Genomic DNA, 23211 nt, shown 5'->3' with positions numbered 1-23211 from the left:
ATGATGACCCACTGTTTACTGAAATGGTGAAAACAACAGCAACTGATTAGCTCCAGACGAATGCACAGAATGCAAAAGCATTACATAAACATGTTCCATAAAGTAACATATGTTAAGTAGGCGAGGATAGATTAGGCATCAACCTAATGCAAACTCCGTAGCTTTCAGGGTTCATAATAACAAGTGTTTGGTTATTCGGGGCGACAAAATCTGTGGCGATTCAGGGTGATATTATGTTATTACTATTATATATTATTACAATTATTACTTTAATGTCTGAAAATGTATAACAAACACTTAAAGGTACTTGTTTACAACACATGATGCGGTCTGTATGGGAAAAGTCAGAGCTCTGTCTCTATATTTATGGGAGAGGTGAAGGAAAAGGAAGGTCTGTTGCACAATATCGAAGCAAAATAGTTATATAGCTTATCCCTTTAAGCTCAAAAATCGCCCTCATGCTCTAATTGTTCGTTCGTTCGTTCGCTCTCTCTCTCTCTCTCTCTCTCTCTCTCTCTCTCTCTCTCTCTCTCTCTCTCTCTCTCTCGTACCCGCCCTATTTGTCTTCCACCGCCCCCATCCACTGCAACATTCAGGCAGGTTCACCTAATGTTCTCGTGCAGGCTCGGTAACGCCGCTTCTGTGTTGGGAAATACACGGTGATTTGGGAGCGTTCCGAGTGTCAATCAGCAGCCAGACCTCAAGCGACACTTCTACACTACAGACCCTGTAGAACAACACGACAAACATGGCAGATCCCATGAACCAATCTTCTCAGATTTCGTCGTCACAAGGCCTTAACGATGGACATTCTGCATCGTCCAAAGACTCGAAGTTTTCCGGTAAGAGAACGTGAAACTCATTACAACAGGTTCATTGTTTTTTTCTGTTTGGTTTATGTACTGATATTCTAAATGGAAAATGCATTTTGCGCTGAATAGTGCGTTTAAGGGCAATAGCAGTTGATATAAGTGTAATTCAGATCGATTTGAATGAATGCACATGTTTAAAATGCCTTGAAGGTAATACTGTGTCTCTCTGGCGTTATGTAATATTCTTGCACTGTTTGTTTCTCACGTACACTTTTCATATCCTCTCCTTTTGGGCATAGTAGGAAGATTTTTGGCGTTACACTTTGCAGGCAGAAATGGCATGGCGGATGTTGGACTCAGAATGAATGTGTTCTCATCCACAGCTTTGACCTGACGTTTATTTTTAGGAAAAGGCCACGAAGAAATATGGGGACACATAATACCCCTTTGAACCCATGGGCACATGTTGCGGCTCAGCTGATGATCTGCACTGCAGATGCATCCGAAACTGGAAGACAGTGTAAATGAAAGAAGAACCCACATACACACACCCCATCTACAGGGCCAGCGACGTGACAAGCTAGAATAATCAACCTAGCTGTCTCGAACCAATAAGGAATCGTTCTTTTGAGTCCGATCTGGTAAAAGAATCAACTGAAAATGTTCAGAACTAAACAGATTCTATTTCGATTCGAACCTAGAACCGTCACGAACAGTATACGTGTTCAAATTAGTTTTATTATTAGTGCATAATAAAAGTTGTGCTCTTAAATAGTTCGTTTTTTATGAACTTTATCATTGGTGCGATATACTGAATTGGGACATATGAAATTAAAATAAATCGGGTTGTTCCATTTTTAGATTGCGTATGACTGTATTGGGACGTTTAAATATGCCAAGTCAGGGTGACGTAATTATGTCATGGCGTAAAATAATAATTTAGGTTCTTTAAAATGAACAGCGTGAAATTATCTATTCGAAAATGAGTCAGTATTACCATGTCTACTGTCATTTCCAAGTATACAAGGATTGATTTGTTAATAAATTGTTCTGCCTTGTCACGTTACTTGAAGTTTACAGTAAATACGGTATTAAACATACATACATATATATGCATGCATGCATGCACACGTATGTAGTGTACGCACACACACATACCTAATAAATGCAGTTAATGTTGCCCATATTTACACGTTTCAGGCGTTTAGAAATGACTCCCTGTCCTTTGTTCAGTTCCTGTATATTTTTCCATAGTGAAAACAATGCTGCATGTTTTTGTTGACCGGATGTTGGTTCAGTACTTTTCAGGTCAGCAGCATATGTGGAGCGCATTGGTCTCCTTGGTTTGGCTTCATTAAGGCGTCTGGGAATCTAATAGAATTAGAATGTGTAGTTAAGACTCATGACATCACCCTGCTCAGAATTTTCAGCGCTCTTTTAAATCGTTTGATGCCTTCAAATGTTTTTCGAGCTTAGGAACATTGACTTCAGTTAGTTAACAGAATCTGAATATTGCTTGAAGAATGTAGAGGTGATGACTGGCTTACAGGCTTACTATCACAGACACCATATGTGAAGGTGACATATTGGACCAGATGGTTAAATTTAGCTGCAATGGCCCTCCAAGACACAATCTGAGATGTCTGTGTGGGTGCCGTTGTCACTGGATGGATCATAACATTTCACATTCTACCTACATATTAAAAGACTATATGTAAATATAAGGTATTAAATGATGCCATACATGCCTAGCTAAATGTTGTTTTAATCCAAAATTCTGGGTTAAATTCAGGTTAAGTTCAATCAGTAGGATTTGTAGGTGTGAACTGAGTAATGTTTTTTAATAAGGAAATCAATGGCTTAAGCATGCAATTATTGCTCCATAGGCTTCTTTTGCAAGTGCATTTATTTGCAAGTCAATACATTTTGTGAAAATTATTACTTGGAAATTGATTCAAAACTTAACTATTATTTTGTTATTGTTTAAAATACATTTTAGGTAATAATGTAAATACATGTGTAAGTGAAATTGTATATTTCAAGTGTTAGTTTGAATGATATTTCAAGTAGTCATTCGGGTTAATTTAAGTAAATGCAACTTAATTATAAATTATCATAATTAAGGCTACGTGCATATAAATTATAGAGTGAGATGTATTCATGCTGTTTTAAATCATTATTTTTAAACATACATTTGCCATCCCATAGTTCGTGTCAACATTCCAAAAGTATTTGGTCATTTTTGGTAAATCTTAACTTGTATTCAACCCAGAACAATCTGTTAAAAATATGTCGTGTTATATGAGACCAGGAGATCATATTTAAGCCTAAATCAAATTGATCTTCACAGTATATCAATACTGTCTTTTGCTTTGTCAGAAAACTGTCTCTCTTGCCCTCTCTCTTCCGTCTGGGCATGATCTCTAAGGTCAATACAGCTGGCTGAGGCAGCACTCTTAAAGATTTAGGTATCATGATTCAGTCCCCTCAGGAATAGAGCTGATATTGCTGGCATGACAGAAATGTCACACAGGCTTTTCCAGAGTCAGAGGTCAAAGTCCCACTTTAAGCATCGCCCTGTAACACAAGCCATTTCGGTGGATTTAGCCTCTTGCAGTAGATAGTATCTAGCTATCAAATCCTTGGATGTTGGATTACTACACCTTATTTCCTTATTGAACATGACTAACCAACTGTCATAGGATTGTGATGCCATAATTGCACCACGTGGTTACTGCTGTCACAAAAAAATGCAGATTCTATATGGTTGACTCATAAGTAAGGGAACAAAAACTTCAATCAAGATGACAGAGGGTGTGTGGATTTGTCAGAGTTCTGGTGTCCACATCAATCGTGCAAGGTGTGTCGCTTATTATAAAGCGTTTGGGAGTGGTTTGGGCAAGGAATGCCGTGAAGCAGGGGTACACTCCTTATTTGTGACGAGTAGAGCTTACCCTGTTTAAGACTGTTGTGCTACTCGATCAGCTTGTTCTCTTTAACTTTCTCACCACTCTCGTTGTTGACACTCCCCGTTCGTGTTGAGATTCCAGAGTAGAGTCATCCAATTTGGGTTACCCAGTGTTGTCTCTACAGCTTAATGATTGACCCAACTGTTGAAAGTGGCTTCTGGATGAATTCAGATATTGTTTGCTTCCAAATCACATGAATTCTTGAAGTGTTGCTGAAAATGGCTTCCCTTAACAGGTTACATAACAGTGGTGCAACATGTGGGTGCTTTGCAGGGTTAGATGTCAGAAAGAATAGGAGGGATCATTGAAAATTTCATGAGAAAGTTCCACCATTTGACTATTATGAGTATTGTACACTATGCAGCTCAAGCATTGAGGAATAATGTGTATATGATTAGTTCTGTTTGTACAGAAAAAAAGTGCCATATGTAGTTGATGCTAAATATTTTTATGATTTGCTTTGTGATTATTATACATGAAAATAACATCATGTTAAAATCTATATTATTGTATAAGCAAAAATGTTTATTTTAGGTACTGTGATTGATCCCCATTTATTTTGTTCCACCCCCACACCCCCCTCCCTTTTTATCACTTTTATGGAAGTTTTAACAAACTTAAAATGGTAAATCAAATGTTCAGTCATGCTATCAAATATTTAATCCTATTCTTAAAAATGGATGCTCATGATAAATCAAATGCAATTTAATTTCTTAATTTGTAGTAACGAGCTATAGCAAAAATAATCTAAAATATATTTTTATTAACAATTTATTAAAGCCATATCATAACTATAATTCAGTTCTCATACTATGAAGTTATAATATGAGCCTTGTCAATTAAGAACTATCAGTGACCATTTTGATCATTTAATTTTTTTATTTTAGCATCTGAACATTTATTTATCATTTTAACTTCCATAGACTGTTTTTTCTTCTTCACCAGTGTTAAATGAATTTATAGAAGTATAGTATTCTGTGTAGTCTTTCAAGTAATATAAGGTGCATTCATAAAATAATTTGGAATGTGTTTTTTTTTTTTTATTATTATTATTATTATTTTTTTTTATAATAGCTTTAGAAAGAATAGAGCATCTCACACCATCAGTAATGGTTGATTATCTCATATATATATATTTATCTTACTTGTAGATTAAAGGGAAAGGTTACCAAAAAATACAATTTTGTAATTATTTACTCACTCTTATGTTATTCAAAATCTGTATCACACAAAAGAAAATCTTTTGAAAAATGTCTTAGAAAAAAAAAATTAAGCAAAAAATGTAATTTATATATTAGTCTGCACATTGAAAGTGAAAAGAGGTCCAATATTGTTTGGACCCTGACCATTTTTGTAGTCTGCAGGAGAAAATTGCTCAGGTTTAGAACGATATAAGAAGGTGAGTAAATGATGACTATTCCTTTAAGTCATGTAACTTGTTGAGGTAAGAACTTAGTTATTTGCTGTCAGCTCTTTTTTTTTTTCTAGATTCTTGAGATGTAAAAGGTGCTTTGCTGGGCATTTCACTAACATTTTCCCCTTTCAAATGTAGAGTATAAGAAGGATACTGAGACTTTTCTTCTCATTTTTCTGTCCTAATTTATTTTTTCAGATTCCTTTTTTTCTTCGCCTGTATCTCTCATTCAGTCTCCTCAAGGCAAGTGTATAGTTCTCTTATGATGCTCGCCTGCTTCTCTACCTTACATCTTTTTCTCCATGCTCCTCTGTCATCTCTGTTCTATTAAGTATGCTATATCCCGCTGGGCTGCTGCTATGACGCTCTCCATCCCTCTTGCCAGTGACCCTCTCCACCTCTATACCAGACTAGATGCTCACAGTAAGGGCTTCTTTTGGAGATCTTCTTTTTAGGAGAAGGAAATGAAGCAGAGGACACTGAAAGAAGCTACCGGTTGTTTCACAGAAACCAAAAATTAGACCTTATCTCTTAAGCTAGAAGCCAACCAATTTCTGTGGAATATCATCAGAATGTCCTCTCCTTCAATCTGTATGGTCTTGACAACTCTGTTCTTACCTAAACATTAACAATCGAGCTCATAGTTAGTCACACACCTGCACGCCACTCGACCGTGTACTGTGCAGTCCAACCACCCTCCCTGACCAGTTTTGTATAACAAGACCCTTGCTGTTTCTAATGGTGACCCCCTTGCAATCATGCACATTGGAATCCGTAATAACAGCCAAGTCCCTCCTTTTTTCAGCAGTTTCTGAAATTTTCAAACTTGGATTCACTGAATGCTCTTTAACCAATTTTCTATCTTCTAATGCCTTGTTTGAACGTAGCCAGTTCTGGCAATATTTTGTGGCTACTACCTCACATTTAACATTAGTATCCCCTGTCATTTCAGCAACCCACATCTGACAAGGTTCACAGATTAAAAATGGGAAAGCTAAGTCCCCACAGATGCTAGAAATTCAATCGGCTCCAGTTTATACCCACTGCAAACATGATTTAGGTCAGCGTTACTGTGGGTCCGGCTTAATCCCAAGATTGCCACCTTATTTTAAGATAGCAGAGAAGTTCAAGTTCACTTTGTGCAAGAGCAGAATCCTAAAAATGGATCAGGTTGGTGTCCCTGGGGATTCTTGTCCTTGATATCCCCCCTCTCCCACATCAAGCTGTGTTTGGAGCTACACCCCCCACACGGCACTGGTCCTGAAGGTAGAGCGCCACTGGGGAGGGAACTAGCAAAAGGACGCTGCTCGGGGTTGCATCCCCTTGGCTGCTGCGGCTGACTCTTCACCTGCTTTTTCCATGCATTTTGCATGTTGTCTTTTACCACAGAGTAAGAGGAAATCCACAGGTTTCAGTGTTTTTGTTTGTTTGTTTGTTTGGTCTCTTTTTTTTTTGTCTATTTATTATCAGGATTTTGATCATTGTAGCATTTATGTACAAAGCATTAGCATAAAGTAGATTTTGAGTAAATCCCTCACACTATGTTGAAGTTTCCAGATATCATAGATATACCTTGAATATTTAAAATGGCATTACCTTCAATAAATTTATTTCAGTTAATAATGTCTTCTTTTAAAACTTTTGTTTAAATACTTTGTTGATTATGTAAAATAGTTAGCTTTTTTTCTCAAAGATTGCCAACTAAAGTGTTTTGGGCTCTGGAATCTGGTCTGAATAACTTTAAAACTATTTAAATGACTCATCATAATAGTTTTGCTTAGTTTGCACACTGGATTCTTAACCATACCAGTATCTTTAAAATAAAAAAGTCTTAAAGTTGAAACAAATTTTGAGCAATAACATGTAAAAATAACATGTAATGTACAATAAATAGCATTTTTTCTGTATTATATTGCTATAAGCTAAAAGTATTTTCAGAAAGCTTTACTCTGACTTTGTAGGCCTATAACCACAGTATGGAGAAAATACTAGGTCCTGTCAGTTGCAGCAAAGGTTTTTTTTTTTTTTTACTAGTGGAAATGTACCCTACAGTATGCAAATTCGAAGATTATATCTTACGGTAAAACCAGTAAATGACAGGTTTGGAAAGGGACAAAATGATTAGGATTTTAGAATGTGGTAGTGACGGTGTGTCGTGTTACAGAAGTACCTGGAACCTGTTTTATCACCCAACCTGAGAGTCGAGAGAAATTATTAAACTTAAAATTATTGCTTAGCATATGTGACACAAACATTGTATTCAGATGTGCCTTGTTACCTGCCTACCTCCACATAGTCAAGTGCCTGTGAAGGCAGAATTTGCCAGCTTTCTTACACAGCCATTGTGTTGCATGGTAAAGTGGTCAGACTTTCCTTTTTCAGTGTGTCCAGCATTCATTTAGCTGTATTCCCTGTGCTCTTATAATTCAGCCCTCATTGTGTCATCTACACCATAATGTAATTTCTTTATCATCTACCTTTTTTGAGATGGCTTGATAGTTGAGACATAGATTAGACAGCCCTTTAATAGAACCAATGATAACAATGCTTTAATTATTTAAAAAATCATTTTTTTAGTAATTTTACTGAGGATATTCAGTAACTTTTTCTGTTTGTTTGTCTGTATTAATTGTTTCATTGTTTTGGGGGGTGTTTGATTATGGATGTCATCTGAAGTAAACAGTTGTGCCTTTACAGGAACAATACATTAAAACCATTCAGAGGCACTGTGTGTGTCATTGAGATTCCTCAGTGGTATCAGCACATTGTCAAGCTGGCATGCAGACATCAAACTCCATCCATTAATATGTGGAACCATGCAGTGTTTGCATGATCGCTTTAGCTTAAGTTAAATGGATGCAAGCAAATTAAGCATCTTGGGAATGCTCCATAAAGCTACAATGTAGCTGCTGATTGCTAAAGTTGTTGGGTTTTGAAATTTTAATGATCTTACTTTAAGACAAACCTATACAAGCCTGAGCTTCAGCATGTTACCCTGCTTTCGCTACTCGGAATTAAGGTAAAGTATGCCTTGATCTTTATTTCCAACCCTCCTTTTCCTCCTCTTTCTTGCTGCATGATGGATGCAGACAAAAGAGTGGTACTGGGCTCTGACAAACCTTCAGAGAATTTGGCCACATCTCTTCGCTTTTCTTCTCAGTCAAGTTCCTTTTCATCAGTTGCTTATGGAATTGACTCTTCACCTGGTGACAACATAGATCATACCATCAAAGAGAAACGGGAGCTTTTTGAGTCATCTTTTGGCTTTCAAAAGCAGGACTCCCCTATAAAGACATCCCCAGTGTCTGAGAGAATCAAAGCACTAGAAGCTTTAGCTGCAAAGCAGAATGATTTTGATAGAAATGATGGGGGGTTTCCACATTTTAAAGAGCGTCACTACGAGAAGTCCCCTACTGAAACACATGGAATTTCCTCCCGCTTGTCCTTCCAGAAAAGGACAATATCAAATGAGCAGGAATCTTCAGAATTACCCTTTCAGAAAAGGAAAATGTCAAGTGAGCGGGAATCTTCAGAATCACCCTTTCAGAAAAGGACCATGGCAAATAAGCAGGAATCTCCAGAATCACCCTTTGAGAAAAAGACCATGTCAAATGAGCAGAAATCTCCAGAATCACCCTTTGAGAAAACGACCATGTCAAATGAGCAGAAATCTCCAGGATCACCCTTTGAGAAAACGACCATGTCAAATGAGCAGAAATCTCCAGGATCACCCTTTGAGAAAAAGACCATGTCAAATGAGCAGAAATCTCCAGGATCACCCTTTGAGAAAACGACCATGTCAAATGAGCAGAAATCTCCAGGATCACCCTTTGAGAAAACGACCATGTCAAATGAGCAGAAATCTCCAGGATCACCCTTTGAGAAAACGACCATGTCAAATGAGCAGAAATCTCCAGGATCACCCTTTGAGAAAACGACCATGTCAAATGAGCAGAAATCTCCAGAATCACCCTTTGAGAAAAAGACCATGTCAAATGAGCAGAAATCTCCAGAATCACCCTTTGAGAAAAAGACCATTTCAAATGAGCAGAAATCTCCAGAATCACCCTTTGAGAAAAAGACCATGTCAAATGAGCAGAAATCTCCAGAATCACCCTTTGAGAATACGACCATGTCAAATGAGCAGAAATCTCCAGAATCACCCTTTGAGAATACGACCATGTCAAATGAGAAGGAATCTCCAGAATCACCCTTTGAGAATACGACCATGTCAAATGAGAAGGAATCTCCAGAATCACCCTTTCAAAAAAGGACCATGTCAAATGAGAAGGAATCTCCAGAATCACCCTTTGAAGTGCTTGGAGAGGAAAAGCATGGAAGTGACTTTGAGGACACCGCTGACTGGATGAGAGCTCACTTACCGCCAGCACCAAATTTCAACATTAAAGATCCTGATCTTGATGAGGGAAATTATTTTCCTTTGCTGCAAGAGAGCCCATCCAAAGTGATGATACCAAACCGTGTTGATACAACAGAAGTTCCAGAAACTTTTGCAGGAGTTCCTGATCAGTTTATGGACAGTCCTATCAAAGAGGCAGATGACATCAATCAGTCGAAGGATGATGACAACAAGCAGTCAAAACAAGAGAGTGTTGAGGACGATTCTGAATTTGACCAGAACTTTTTACCAACAGCCTATATGTGGGACAAAAAAGAGAAAGCCGATATGGGCACTCAAGGCTATCAGATATTCCCTGACAGTCAAGAGCTTCCTTCCTCTCCTGCTGCTCCTGCAGATTTTGAGTCACCATCACCCCCAGTATCCCAACAGATAGAGCCTAGTTCTGCAGAACATTCCAATATTTCGAAGGGAAACTTGGAGCCTGCTGAAATCCAGGAGATAGACAGTTCTGGGGAGTCAGATGATACAGTGATTGAAGAAACCATGAGCATCCCAACAGTGGGAAATAATGGCCTTGACACCGAAACCCACAAGGAAGAGGAGACCATTCCAAACAATGAAAAACAGCCAATACAGGTACCTATTATTAACGTTATTGAAACCGAGGAGCAAGTTTTAAGTGATGATGAAGAACCATTTGAGGTGGAAGGAGAGGTGGAGGAGGAGAATGAAGAGTGTCAGATATTGCAAGGTGAAGGCAAAAGGTCATCCGACCTACATGACTCAGAGGTTCAAGAAAAAGTATCTGTGGAAACTCTACACGGTGAGCATAAACCTGACCATGGCATTTCCTCTCAGACAAATCAAACCAGCTCTGATTCAGAGCAATCTCCTGAGCACAAGGTGATTGAAGATGATTATGAAAGTGGCATTTTTCTCCAGTCCTCTCCAGACTCTGGAGGCTTAAATTTAGAGGACTCTCAAGAGCTTATATCTCAGAATTTGGTGTCCTTTGAACCCCTTAAAGAGTCATCCCTGGAAAAAGACAAGACAGCAGAAATACTTTCTGACCTTCCCCCTGACATCAGTTCCCCCTCAAATGAGCCCAGTGATGTAGAGACTTACCTGGATCATTATGCCAGTGAAGAGCTTGCTTTAAAAGACCAGCTGAATTCGTCTTATTTTAAGGAGAGCAAAGGTGAGAAAATAGAACTTCCAAAGACAAGCTGCCTTCCAGATAATAAAAATGTTCAAGAATCCTTTGGACATATTACTGATGATTTCAACAAGACACTCAACAAATGCAGGCTAGACTATGAATCTGTGCCTGAACTTTCCATATCTGACCTTTCATCTGATATTCCTGATGATATTGAGATTACTCTCCCTCAAAACAAAATGCCGAGTGTTGAATCAGAACAAATTACTGATGATTTCAACGAGACACTCAACAAATGCAGGCTAGACTATGAATCTGTGCCTGAACTTTCCATATCTGACCTTTCATCTGATATTCCTGATGATATTGAAATTACTCTCCCTCAAAACAAAATACAGAGTGTTGACTCAGAACAAATTACTGATGATTTCAACGAGACACGCAACGAATGCAGGCTAGACTATGAATCTGTGCCTGAGCCTTCTCTATCTGTCCTTTCATCCGATATTCCTGCCGATATTAAGATTACTCTCCCTCAGAACAAAATGCCAAGTATTGATTCAGAAGATCAAAAGTCAGCAGTAGAAATCAAGGATTCAACCTTGCAGGAACAGGAGGAATTGCCAGTCCAGTCAATTGATCAACAACCACCAGTTCAAGAGAACCCACCTACACCATTTCACTCTTTTTACAATGAGCAGTCTAGCAAAATTATTGACGATATTCCTGGCCCTATGGCAAATGAGGTAACTGAGGGATCAGTGATAACTAAGTCTGAACCACGAGTGGTGACCACAGAAGATCTTTTAGATAGACCGGATTCGCCAGAGACCCTGAGTGATTCAGAGACGATTGAAGCAGAATGTTCAGTAACAGCTGCGACTGATAGTTTCGTGGAGTTCATGAGGGAGTGTCTTAAGTCACGGCAGGACGAGGAACCTGAAGTTCTCAGTCCTGGACGAAAAACTATAGACCAGAATCCCAAATCTGATGCTTCTGCTTCCACTCAATCCTCCCCAGCAATGATTATGGACTTCGAGCAAGAGCGCCTCACAATTTCTGCTTTGAAAGAGCTCGGGAGCAGCCAAGAGGAGGAAGACGAGAATATTTCCACTATGAAGACTGTCCTAAAGCCTGATAAAGCTCCAAATCCTACACCAAGTGCTGAGGTCTCCGTCACCTCATCTTCTCACACTCCTCAAAACGAGTATCAGCCTGATGCCTTACTTCCCAAAGAGGTAGAGGCAATCGACATTTGGGTAGCAGAGGCCTACCACCTTGCAGAGCATGTCTTGACAGCAATACTAACCCACCTTACAGGTAACATGTCTTTCTTCTGGGCAAGCTAACCCTGCACGCATCCCCCAAACACTAGACCTTACTTACCTCTTTTACTTTATAATTCTACTTTAATTTACTCAACTCTAACCTATAAGAATGCTTCTGAAAAGATGCCAAAAAGTAACTAATTAACTAATTTAATAGCCTTATGGAGATTATATATGCTTTGTTTGTTGTGAAGCAATCTTTAATTGTGTTATAAAATATTATTAGCTAAGACCAGTCATATTGTTAAATGTACTGACTTGTATTTATTTTCAGACATGTCTCGTGAACTTAAAAACATGATGGTATAATATTAAAAGTGCTAAGTATAAAAAATTTTGCAGAGTGGCTTCATGCACAACACTTTAGGTCGGGTCACACAGTTTATGTCTTGTCTCAGGTTTCATCTTTTTATGCAATCTTTTTCGGGAAGGCTGTCAGGAATGAAGTCGGGGTGAATGTGTCATTCAACAGGAGTAGCATTTTCTTCCATTTTGCAGTTAGTAGGCTATTGTCATTTGAATACTCATGTGGTACAACACGAGAAAGTAATGCAGAATAATCGGATTTGTGCAATAATTTCCACTTTAAAGGAGAAATGCTTGGCCTTTACCATAAGGACAATGGTATTACAAAAGCAGTTAATTAAATTAACTAAATTTAAAAAGTTTCAGTTTTACCTAAAAGATAAAGCTGTAATTAAAACTGCATTCAAATAGACTGTCAAAATATGAATTTAAGCATATATATTCCCCAGTTGGGTTTTGCTGACATGAAATGCAAATTTATCACACATGGCCCAGTAGAACTCTGTTGTTTCACAATGTCGAAGGAAAGGTCCAATGCCTTATCTAAAGCACGTACATTTCCTGCATGCCTTCAGTTACCATGAAGGATTCTGTTATGATGTTTACATTTATGCTCTTATCAGACGCTTTCTTGGTAATGTAGAATCAGTTTTGTAAATGCTACATGATTAACAACATGATTAATTTCTAAAGTAATAAGAATATAATGTATTATAATACTTATGTTTGTAGAACCTGTTTTTTATTATTATTGTATTTATTGTAGGCTACATATCCAAAACAAGCTGAGAATGTTTTTCTTAATTATTTTTAACGCTGATGTTTGAAGTTAATGGAGAATAAATTTGCTTTTCAGAATAAATTATTCACCGATAATTGTATAATTGTGCAGCCCCAATTTTGTAATTAAAAAGTAATAGATACTTAGGTATTTACTAAAAAGACAACGAACACTAACATTTTCTTAACACTTTACAATGTGTATTAATTTGTTAACATTAGTTAATGCATAAGGTATCATATACAATAGTTCTTTTGTTTGTTAGTTTTTTTTTTAATATAAAATTTATTAATACAGGTTAATGGTAATTAATGAATATACTATATTGCTATAAATATATTATTTTGATGTTAATTCATGTATCTTATGTGTCTGTGTGTGTGGGGGGGGAGGGGGTGTGGGTGAACAAATAAAAAAAAAAAAATGCTGTAAATGTAACTAATGTTAATGAATTTAACCTAACTGTAAAGTGTTACCAATTCATATAGACAGTTATTCATTTATTTTGCTCGTTGCCATATGTATTTATAATAAATTAAGTGGGTTATTTAATGTATCTAGAGTATATTCTTTGTCTCACTTGAGTTTTTTTGGATGAGATTTTTTTCAACTTGGTATTCATAAATACAGCTGAGACCTTTCCAGGGGTGTGAAAGTTTGTTATAATGGGTGTGGCGGTTTCCTCTTGGGTTTGTCTGAGCTGTAGATAATAGTGTGTGGTTGTGTGAATTACTGTTGCATAGGTTTGGCTAATAACTGTACTCAATTATGTATTTATATGCATTTGAAACTACAAATAAATATTCACGATAGGCATTAGAATTTTTCCAAATGGTCTGCCATGTAAAATGTAGCAGTTTAATTTCACTTGAGACTTCAAGTGTATAAATGTGGCCAGTAGCCTTTAAATAACTGACCTCATTAGATTTTCATTGCATGAAATTGGCTCACACCATTCGTTTCTGAACGTACAGATGAGCACTCACTGTGACGAGGAAAAACTGGAATTTTTAGCTGAAATTTTTGTACTTGGGGGGGATGGGTGATTTCATGCATGACTCAGTTGTAAATGATTCATACACACGTGAACTCTTCCATGGTTTCGCACAGTTGCATTAGATGGTGTTATGTACCTTTAAGAGTCGAGCTGTGCAAGACCTAAAAGAGGCCACTGCGGCTCAGCAGCCACTGGGACATGCTGTTGTATCTGGGTCCACTAATGCCAACGAGGGAGGGAGGAAATGATAACGAATAACTGTTCTCAGCCGAGGCTGCCTCCCTGTGGGCACTTGCAAAGCATGCTGGGAGGGACTGAGACCCCTGCAGTGAGCAAGAAGGAAACCCCTCACATGCACTGAGCATTTTAGCCCCCGAGCTGTGAGAGTGGACAAAAACAATGGTGTTCTCTCAGGCTCTGAATCATTTACCACTCACCATTATGCTGTAATCATGTCACATTGACTGTTGTTGTAAACAATATTTTTTTCCTCGCTTTTCAATTTTTCTCTCTCAAAATATTGCCTTCAACTGACCTGAGCTCATCAGAGTTATTCATTAAATAAATGCAGCCTTTGTGAGACTTCTTTCAAAAACCTTATTTTTGAAAGAATTCTAAAAATACTAACAACCCCAAATTTTTTAAACTGTAATCTATTACCTGTTATTTAACGGAATTTTAACCTAGCATGAAAAGTAGAGTTTGGTCCACATATCTCCCTATCCCTAATTAATTAATGCATTTATTTATTTTGGCCTGTCCCACCTTAGTGACCTTGACTTTGGCTGTCTTCAGTAAATAAAATCATACAAAAATGTAGCTTTATATGCCCTATTGAACAGATATTTAGTGGTCAGTGCATTTCAGAATATAAACGTTATCTGAAAACCCGAAGGGGAAAAGCTGTATCCAACCATGTTTTGTTTGAAGTGAATGCATGAATGCATTTACAGTTTCCTGGAGTGTGAATGTCATATGTGCTTGAGGTGATGTACTAAAGCTGACAGACCAAACATAGTAACAGTGGAAGACGTAGCTGTGTTTTCAACCAGCGAGCGCTTGCACGTGTAAGGTCTTGTGTTACAGGACCCTTCCCCACACATGCCCAAGTAGGAATTCCTCCTCTTGGAAGGCAGTGTTTTGAAAACACTGAGCCTATGCCAGGAAAATATATATTGGTGTAATTTCCTGTTCTTTTAGGGTACAAAATTGTGCACCCTCTTTATGAATTCTGATGTCTTTAATACCACCATCTTCCACCATAGACCGTTTATGTGTCCGTGATTTCCTGAGAAATGAACCCCTTCAAGGAATCGCTCCATGTGGAGAGTGCCTTTTATGTAAGGCTTCTTTAAAAGGTTCCTTTCACCAAACGCTCGAAAACTGCATTACGTAACTGCAGCTGTATGGAAAATATGAGCTCAGTATTATTTATGACCGAACTAATGATTGCACAGTTCAGGTACAAAAAGAGAACCCATTAAGATAATGTGTTACTACCTTTTACAGCTGCACACTCAAGTTTTAAAGTGTTTTGCACCAGTTTAACAATTGATTTCATTCATTTTGTCGCTATATCCTGTAAAGTTCATTAAAACACACCACACACATGGTTTTCACATAGTCTCTCTGTCATGCAGTGACTGACCTGGTGCACTGGCGGGACCCTAAGAAGTCAGGTGTGGTGTTTGGAGTGTCGCTGCTGCTGCTGCTTTCTCTGGCAGCGTTTAGCGTGATCAGCGTGGTCTCCTACCTGCTACTGGCCCTTCTCTGTGTCACCATCTCTTTCCGCATCTACAAGTCTGTCATCCAGGCTGTGCAGAAGTCCAATGAAGGACACCCCTTCAAGTAAGAGACATTTTTTGGCCTGTTTTTCTTGGTGTCTTAACAATAGACAAATATCGAAAATATTCGGTATCAAACTAATTTTCAGTTTTGGACTGAATTGTGATGTTTACTTAATTATTAATTTCTCAGATTGGCATGGTTTGACTTTATTTTATTTTTTTACAGTTTTTACATGTTCTCTTCATGATTTAGTGTATGTTTGAACAAATCTGTCATGAAGATTAAAATAAAAAACACTTTGAGTGCAGTGGTGCTGAGAGGTGTGAGCGTATGTGGTGGGGCAGGGCTAATTGGGTTGACCCATGTGCCTGTGACAGGGCTCTGATGGAGAAAGATGTCACCGTGCCCCCCGAGACCTTCCGCAAGCACGTGGACGTCTGTCTCACCCACGTCAACCGTGCACTCAAGCAGATGAGCCGCCTCTTTCTGGTCGAGGATCTGGTGGATTCCCTCAAGGTCAGGACCAGCAATTATAAACGATGTGACCAGATTAAAGTGATAGTTCACCCAAACATGAAATGTATTTCAGTATTGATTTACCTGAATTTTGTTCAAAACATTTATTACATTTTCTGTATACAAAAACCTGATATTTTAAAGTACGCATACAGTAATTCCTTTGCATACAACAGGTTAATAGTGACATTTAAGCTCCAAAAGGCAACAAGGAGCATTTATTTCTTTAGCAGCAGGATTTTTATTTAAACATTGCAAACAAATGCACATAAATAATTATGTTCTCAAGCTTTGTTCTTTTGTCCCACATTACCTTCTGATTTCAGCTGGCAGTGGTTATGTGGCTGATGACATATGTTGGAGCGGTCTTCAATGGCATCACTATACTCATCCTCGGTAGGCCGAATGTGCATCATCGCACTTCATTTGTATTATTTAATTTTTTGGAGGGGAATAAAATTGCTTGGTGTTTAGTTATAGGCTGACCAATTGAGAGTGAATCTACATAGAGTTTTGGAATGATTGTAATGACCTCACACTGGATGTTTTCTTTTTCAGCCGACATCCTGCTCTTCAGTGTACCGCCCATCTATGAGAAAAACAAGGTTAGAGCTATATCTTTCAGTTGCAAATCATGCATTGTGTGCTCCAAAAAAGCTTTTCCTGTGGAGGTCCAAATAAGAGATTGTAAAACAACAATAACCAAAATAATAATAAATATAGCTGCAAGCTGCAGCTATGGGGCCAAGCACTACAGAAGCAAGCAAGGCAGTAAGCATCAGACCAAATGCAAAAATTAGTAATTAAAACCATTGTAAGATGATTTTAGTCAAAATGGCTGAAAATCATAAATAAAACCAATAGTAATGTGATTTAATGGGTTAATACTTTTGACCAGTTGGTGGCGTTGTTATAAAATCGATGTGGTTATGTTATGCATGAGGTGATAATAGCACACACAAAGTTTGGTGTCAATATGTCAAAGCTTTGCAGGGATACAGCATCAGTCGTTTTGGCATCATGCCTCAACTTTGTTGCAGCGCTATACAAATACGGTTTCGTCTATTGACACAAAATTCATAACTTTGTCAGAGCAGTCTGAAAATGATATGACTAGATTTGGGTGAAAATCAGTTATCAAATTCATGTTGTGTGGTCAATGTGAGGTGACAATGGCACATACAAAGTTTGTTGTCAGTGTCAAAGCTTTACATAGATACAGCCTCAGATGCAGTTCGATTTATTTATGTTTTTTTTTTTTAAGGCCTACATGCCTTAAATGCTTGGCCCCTAATAACACACTACCAATATGGGGTTGGTAGGATTTATTGTTTTAAAGGCATCATATGCTTACCAAGGCTTAATTTATTTAATCAAAAATGCAGCAAAAAGAGTAATATTGGGAAGTACAGTATTATTTTAATTTAAAACAACTTTTTTCTATTTTAATATAATTTAAAATGTAATTTATTCCTGTGATGGCAAAGCTGAATTTTCAGTTGTCATTTATATCAGTCTTCATGCTTGATCTTCTTTTTGGAAACTGCAGTAAATTTATTTCCAGGATCCTTTGATGAATAGATGTCTTTACCGTCACTTTTGATTAATTTAATGCATCCCTGCTGGAAAAAAAAAGTATAAATTTATTTAAAAGAGTCTTACTGACCCTAAACCGTTCAACAGTAATGTAATAATAATAAAACCTTTTCTATAGTAACTAATTTAGGTTTACCTAATCAAAGTAAGGGATCGAAAAGCATACTGCTCCGGGTGTGTGCTCACAGTGTGTGTGTGTGTTCACTGCTCTGTGTGTGTGCATTTCGGATGGGTTAAATGCAGAGCACAAATTCTGAGAATGGGTCACCATACTTGGCTGAATGTCACTTCTTTCTTTTTCTTTTTTTTTAACAGTAATGTAATAATAATAAAACCATTTCTATAGTAACTAATTTAGCTCTACCTAATCGAAGTAAGGGATCGAAAAGCATACTTTGTTTATGTGTGTATTTATGTAATAGTAATTAACTCATATCATGTTTACTAGTATTAGTAGTATCTTAAATGACACAGAAAACTTGTACATAGAAAATAGTTTAGCTGTATTCATAACAAGTGCAGGGTTTTAAAACATTCTTATACAGATTTGCTTTTTTTTTAAAGCATTACACATGCAGTTAGTGTTTGAGAACAGGGGGCCCACTGAGATCGAACAGTAATCAGTACGTACTGTATGATTATTACACCACAGGGGCCTTATGTAAGCCATTACTGAAGACTTGTCATAATCTTTGCTTAAAGCATTTGTCAAGTCTTTAATTCTTATATAACAGTGATTGTTAATGAGTGCCTGATGCAGTTTTCTTTTCTGACCTTTTTTTTAATTAAATACAACACTAATGAAGATAATGTACAGCAGTAATGATGTATCCGTAATGGTGCCACTTAACTCTGAACTGTCTCTTTAATTTACATGGTGCAGAGCACTATACACTGACCTCAAAACTGCAGTAACCCAGTTTGTAATGTCTTCCCAGTGAGAAAACTAAAGACACAACTCTATTATAGTTTCTTTTTATTCATATTTCGAATTTTGTATTAATATTATATTTTTAATGTATAATTTTTTTTTTTTTATTTCCTTTCTCATTTTAAAGTTTTAGTAATTTATGTCTATAGTTTTTATTTTTTCTGACTTTATTTTAGTACAGGTTAATGGAAAAAGAGATGTTTTAGAAATTAGCTCAAATTAAGTGTAAAGTTTATGTATTTTATTTTTAGTAATAAAAATGTTTAATGATAACATAGTATACATGGATCTGACATAATTTGTGATGATTCAGGGTGTTTTCCAGCAAAACATATTTAATCCACAAAAGTGGCCTCACAATTTTATTTTATTTTTTAAATCAAATTTAAGGCCATAAAAAGTATTTTCAATCAGAACATTTTCAATGTAATTTCATTAGGTCTTAAATTTGGGGACAGAAAAACAGAAATCGCAATACAGCCTGATGTGTTTATTAAACTTCATAAAGCTATCATTAATTAGTGATATCACAGTCATTATTTCTTACAATACAAAATCTCTCTTTGCTTTTTCCACAGACCCAGATTGACCATTACATTGACATTGCACGCACTCAAGTCAACAATACAATTGCCAAGTGAGTATGTTTTGAGTAGAGTACTAAAGTAAAAATACCATCTGTGCATGCAATTTATCTATAAAGAACTGAGTCTTGGAAATGGCTGCCAATTAGTGAGACCCTGATGCCACATACTAACATTGCCACCCAATGGGTTTTTCTTCTCTCCTTAGGCTACAAGAGAAACTCCCGGGATCGCTGAAGCGCTGTAAAGCAGAATGATCCTCCTCTCCGATCCCTCGTTACCATGTTTACCATCCTTCTATCTTTAGCTGCCTCCCCTTACCCTAAGCCCCGCCCCCATTCCTATTTTTCCCTGTTTAACCCCACACCTTAAAACAACCATCTGCACTGAACCAGCTAGTATGTAAAATCTAAAAAGCTTCTTGATATTCAATGTTAACTCTGCAGCTTATTAATGAGCATTAAGAAAAGAAGCTTGGGGCACCAGAAGCTGGTGTTTTTCAACACAAAAAGTGATGTAATGCTACTGGATGCCCATTGTGATGGCCAGTGCACGGAAGGATTTGTGAACTAGACTGAACTTCTTATGACCTGGTTTTGAGCGTTGGGATGGGTGGTGCTGTAGTAATGAATTAAGACAGGTGTTTGACTCAAAAGCGAATGTCTGTACTTTAAAAAAATGAACATTTCACTAAAAAATGCTGACAAAAAAAAAAAAACATACTTTACCCCCTTTTCTTTCTTTGAAAAATGTGTTTGTATTCATCTGAAATGCACTGAACATTATTAGATTGCATGTTTTGATCAGTCAGGATGGATCGGGACGCTAGCAGCAGTGATGATTCGGTCTAGTTCACTATCCTCCCTGTTATTGGTGCAGTTTTTTAATTTTGTGTATGTGTATATATAGTTTGATTACGACGGGCTCTTTGCTGTGAAGTAGTTAGTGTTGCTTTTTATATTTAAAAATCAAATATACAGCTCTTGTATGTCTCTTTCGCACCTCTTGCACTTAGTCATCTGAGTTGAGTTCACATGTAAGTGTTATTGTTATTACTCTTCAAATAATAGTTATTATATTATATCTTGATTAGGATGGCTGCTTTAAATCCCCTTTCTGACATTGGCTGTGCAACAAATATTAATAACCTTAAGATTGAGTTATGTATAGGATCGTCAGAGCACCAGAATATAGGAGAGAAAGGCAATAATTTTCTGCTTTATGTGAAGTTGGCCCCACAAGTCATCGATTTTCATTGAAACAGGGCCAGTGCCCATCATTCATGTCATTTAGAAAGCTAAAACTGTTTTTTTCTCAGCATTTCGGGGCATCGTTTACCACCTTGGGCACTGAAGAAGTTTAAATATTTAATAAGGCTACAAAGAACTATTATTTTAGCTGGATAATTATACTTACTAATATGTGGTAACACTGTTTTTCCTTAAGTCGAAACTCCACTGCAAGCACTGTTGGCTATTAGGAGACAACTACAAGGCTGAGTTTAATTCTGAAAGGGAAGGGTAACATAATGAAAATAGTAAAAATGGTTTCAGGTGGGCTGAAATATTTAAAAGCAATGCCAGTCCACACAAAAACTACTCCAATGCATATATGCACACAGTCACAACACGATAAATGTCTCGTCTACCATATATCAATAGTCACATTCACATAGTTGTCTTTGTCACTACGTAGTCTGTCATATCCTGATGGTTTTGTGTCCTTCGCTTAACATTCCAGCTGATGCAGTTGGAAGCATGTTAACATTGGAAATTTGTTTAGAAGAGCATCGAAAATGATTAATACTAACAAGTTCCATCACATTTTAAAAGTCTGTTTTGTGATTTTTATGGCCCCTTTCTTATATACTTTGATTTGCTATTGATTCCATGAATTTCTTCTTCTCTCTCTCACACCTTTTTGTGTTGTATGCATGTTTACACACAACCAGATTCAGACGAATGTGTCTTGTCATTGTGCTGCTTAACTAGCATGTTCTACAGGTGAGATCACATGTGCGGTGTTGCTTTCGAAGAACAGGTCAAGCTCGGACAGTTTGTATTGCCACATTGTTTTCAGTTTAAGGGTAAATTATGACTATATAACTTCTTTTTTAATAGATGCAGGCCTCTCTGTTTAGGTTATTATCTGCTTTCTTCTCTTCTGAGGTTCAGTTTAATATTTGGGTATTTTTATAACTTATTCCTGTAGTACTTTAGCATGTTTGCGGTTTCTTCTTTCCTGTGTTTCTCTCTGAGAAGGGTTGACGGAGGTCACATTCTTTTTTCTTTTGACTCTTGAAGACTAGATGTGGTGACTAACATCTAAATTCAGTCTGTTAGTTTTGAATTAAGTTAATATGTGGGGAGGGAGATGCAAACAGGAAAACTTGTGCTCCCTGTAATGATGTCAAAGTGAACTTAATAAAAATGACAAAAGCATTTGTAGTGCTTGTTGTTGTTTTTTTGTTGTTGTTGTTTTTTTTTCTTATCATGAAATTAATTGTCACACATTAAAACATTTGGAATAATGAATACTTCAGCAAGGACACATAACATTTATCAAAAGTGACTAAAAAATACACAATATTATTAAACTTCTGTTTTCAACACTAATAATAATCAATGTTTTTTTGAGCACCAAATCCAGAAAATTATAATGATTTCTGAAGGATCATGTGACCCTGAAGAGTTATGATGCTGATAATTCAGATTTGCCATAACAGGAATAAATTACACTTTACTAAAATAGAAAAACATATTTCATTGTACACAACATTACACTTTTTACTGTATTTTTCATCTAACAAATTCAGCCTTGGTGAACATAAGAGACTTAAAAGTAAACATTAAATTAGTTCCCAAAGTTGAATTTGTACAACTGCAGTTGCTTATGTCGGAATATGTACCAGACATTTATTTTTAAGAACTAGGCTCGACATCCATATCGACATTAATTGACATATTTTATTGATTATTGGTGTTGCTGTAAATTATACAAGAGAAACAAAAGGGATGATATTCAAATCCAAGAATGGTGTATATACATGTGTTGAATGGATTGTGTTATATGGGTACATAACTTAAAATGTCTTTTTTGATTTGTTACTCCTCAACGTTGCAACCCTGAGAGTGTGAACCTAAAAAACCTCGTCATCACAAAGAAGATTGTGTGCCAATTTCCACAAAATGATCTGTGGGATGTTCCAAACTGAGAAAGTGCCTCCATATTGCAAAAAAAGAAAAGTCCAGATTGCATTAAAAGGAAAGTCCTCATGTGACACTAATGCTGACACAGTGGTTTCAGTTCATTCTGTGCAGGATTAAAGAGAGAACTGAACATTATGACTTCATAGACCAGTGCGAAATGTCTCTGTGATGAGAAACAAGGATATTTGTTAAGGACCTATTTTATGCTATCATGCATATCTTAAATATATGCAACCAGGAAGTTTTAATGATTAGAGAACATGCATGTATGATCTGCTCATTTGATTGCACCATTATTATTCAATTCAATATTCAAACTGACCAAGATTCATTAATGCAAAAAAAAAAGAAAAGAAAATATGACGAATAAAACACCCTGAGACATGGATCTCACTCAAAAGAAACCAGACTTTATCTAAACAGAAAGTTGATTGGATATTTATTTCATAACTTTTTGG

General features: G+C 36.9%; 1 protein-coding gene across 3 annotated transcripts; it reads left to right on the top strand.

Moving 5' to 3' along the window:
- The first annotated feature begins 10 nt into the window (after nucleotides 1-10).
- LOC128017286 (reticulon-3-B) lies at nucleotides 11-21985 on the top strand. 3 transcript variants are annotated; one of them, XM_052602595.1, is made up of 9 exons: nucleotides 545-842; nucleotides 5394-5438; nucleotides 8285-12037; nucleotides 15770-15977; nucleotides 16295-16433; nucleotides 16760-16829; nucleotides 16992-17038; nucleotides 19539-19597; nucleotides 19753-21985. In XM_052602595.1, exons 1-9 carry the CDS (start codon nucleotides 749-751, stop codon nucleotides 19799-19801), a joined length of 4464 nt encoding a protein of 1487 aa, XP_052458555.1. In that variant the 5' UTR covers nucleotides 545-748; the 3' UTR covers nucleotides 19802-21985. The 3 variants fall into 3 exon arrangements, with proteins under 3 accessions (XP_052458557.1, XP_052458555.1, XP_052458556.1); XM_052602596.1 differs by lacking the exon at nucleotides 8285-12037 and having other exon boundaries at nucleotides 563-842; XM_052602597.1 differs by lacking the exons at nucleotides 5394-5438; nucleotides 8285-12037 and having other exon boundaries at nucleotides 11-842.
- The last annotated feature ends 1226 nt before the right edge of the window (nucleotides 21986-23211 follow it).

This window comes from Carassius gibelio, chromosome A7, assembly GCF_023724105.1.
Source record: "Carassius gibelio isolate Cgi1373 ecotype wild population from Czech Republic chromosome A7, carGib1.2-hapl.c, whole genome shotgun sequence".
Lineage (NCBI taxonomy): Eukaryota > Metazoa > Chordata > Actinopteri > Cypriniformes > Cyprinidae > Carassius > Carassius gibelio.
Note: the sequence above shows the minus strand (reverse complement) of the source record. Positions and strands in the feature narration are given on the sequence as shown.

What these genes read in the sequence shown, in the direction of transcription:
- LOC128017286 (XM_052602595.1), top strand. Translation starts at nt 749, where the DNA reads ATGGCAGATCCCATGAACCAATCTTCTCAGATTTCGTCGTCACAAGGC. An exon ending in AATGAAGGACACCCCTTCAA is followed by an intron (nt 15,978 to 16,294) that starts GTAAGAGACATT and finishes TGCCTGTGACAG; the next exon opens with GGCTCTGATGGAGAAAGATG. An exon ending in GTCAACAATACAATTGCCAA is followed by an intron (nt 19,598 to 19,752) that starts GTGAGTATGTTT and finishes TTCTCTCCTTAG; the next exon opens with GCTACAAGAGAAACTCCCGG.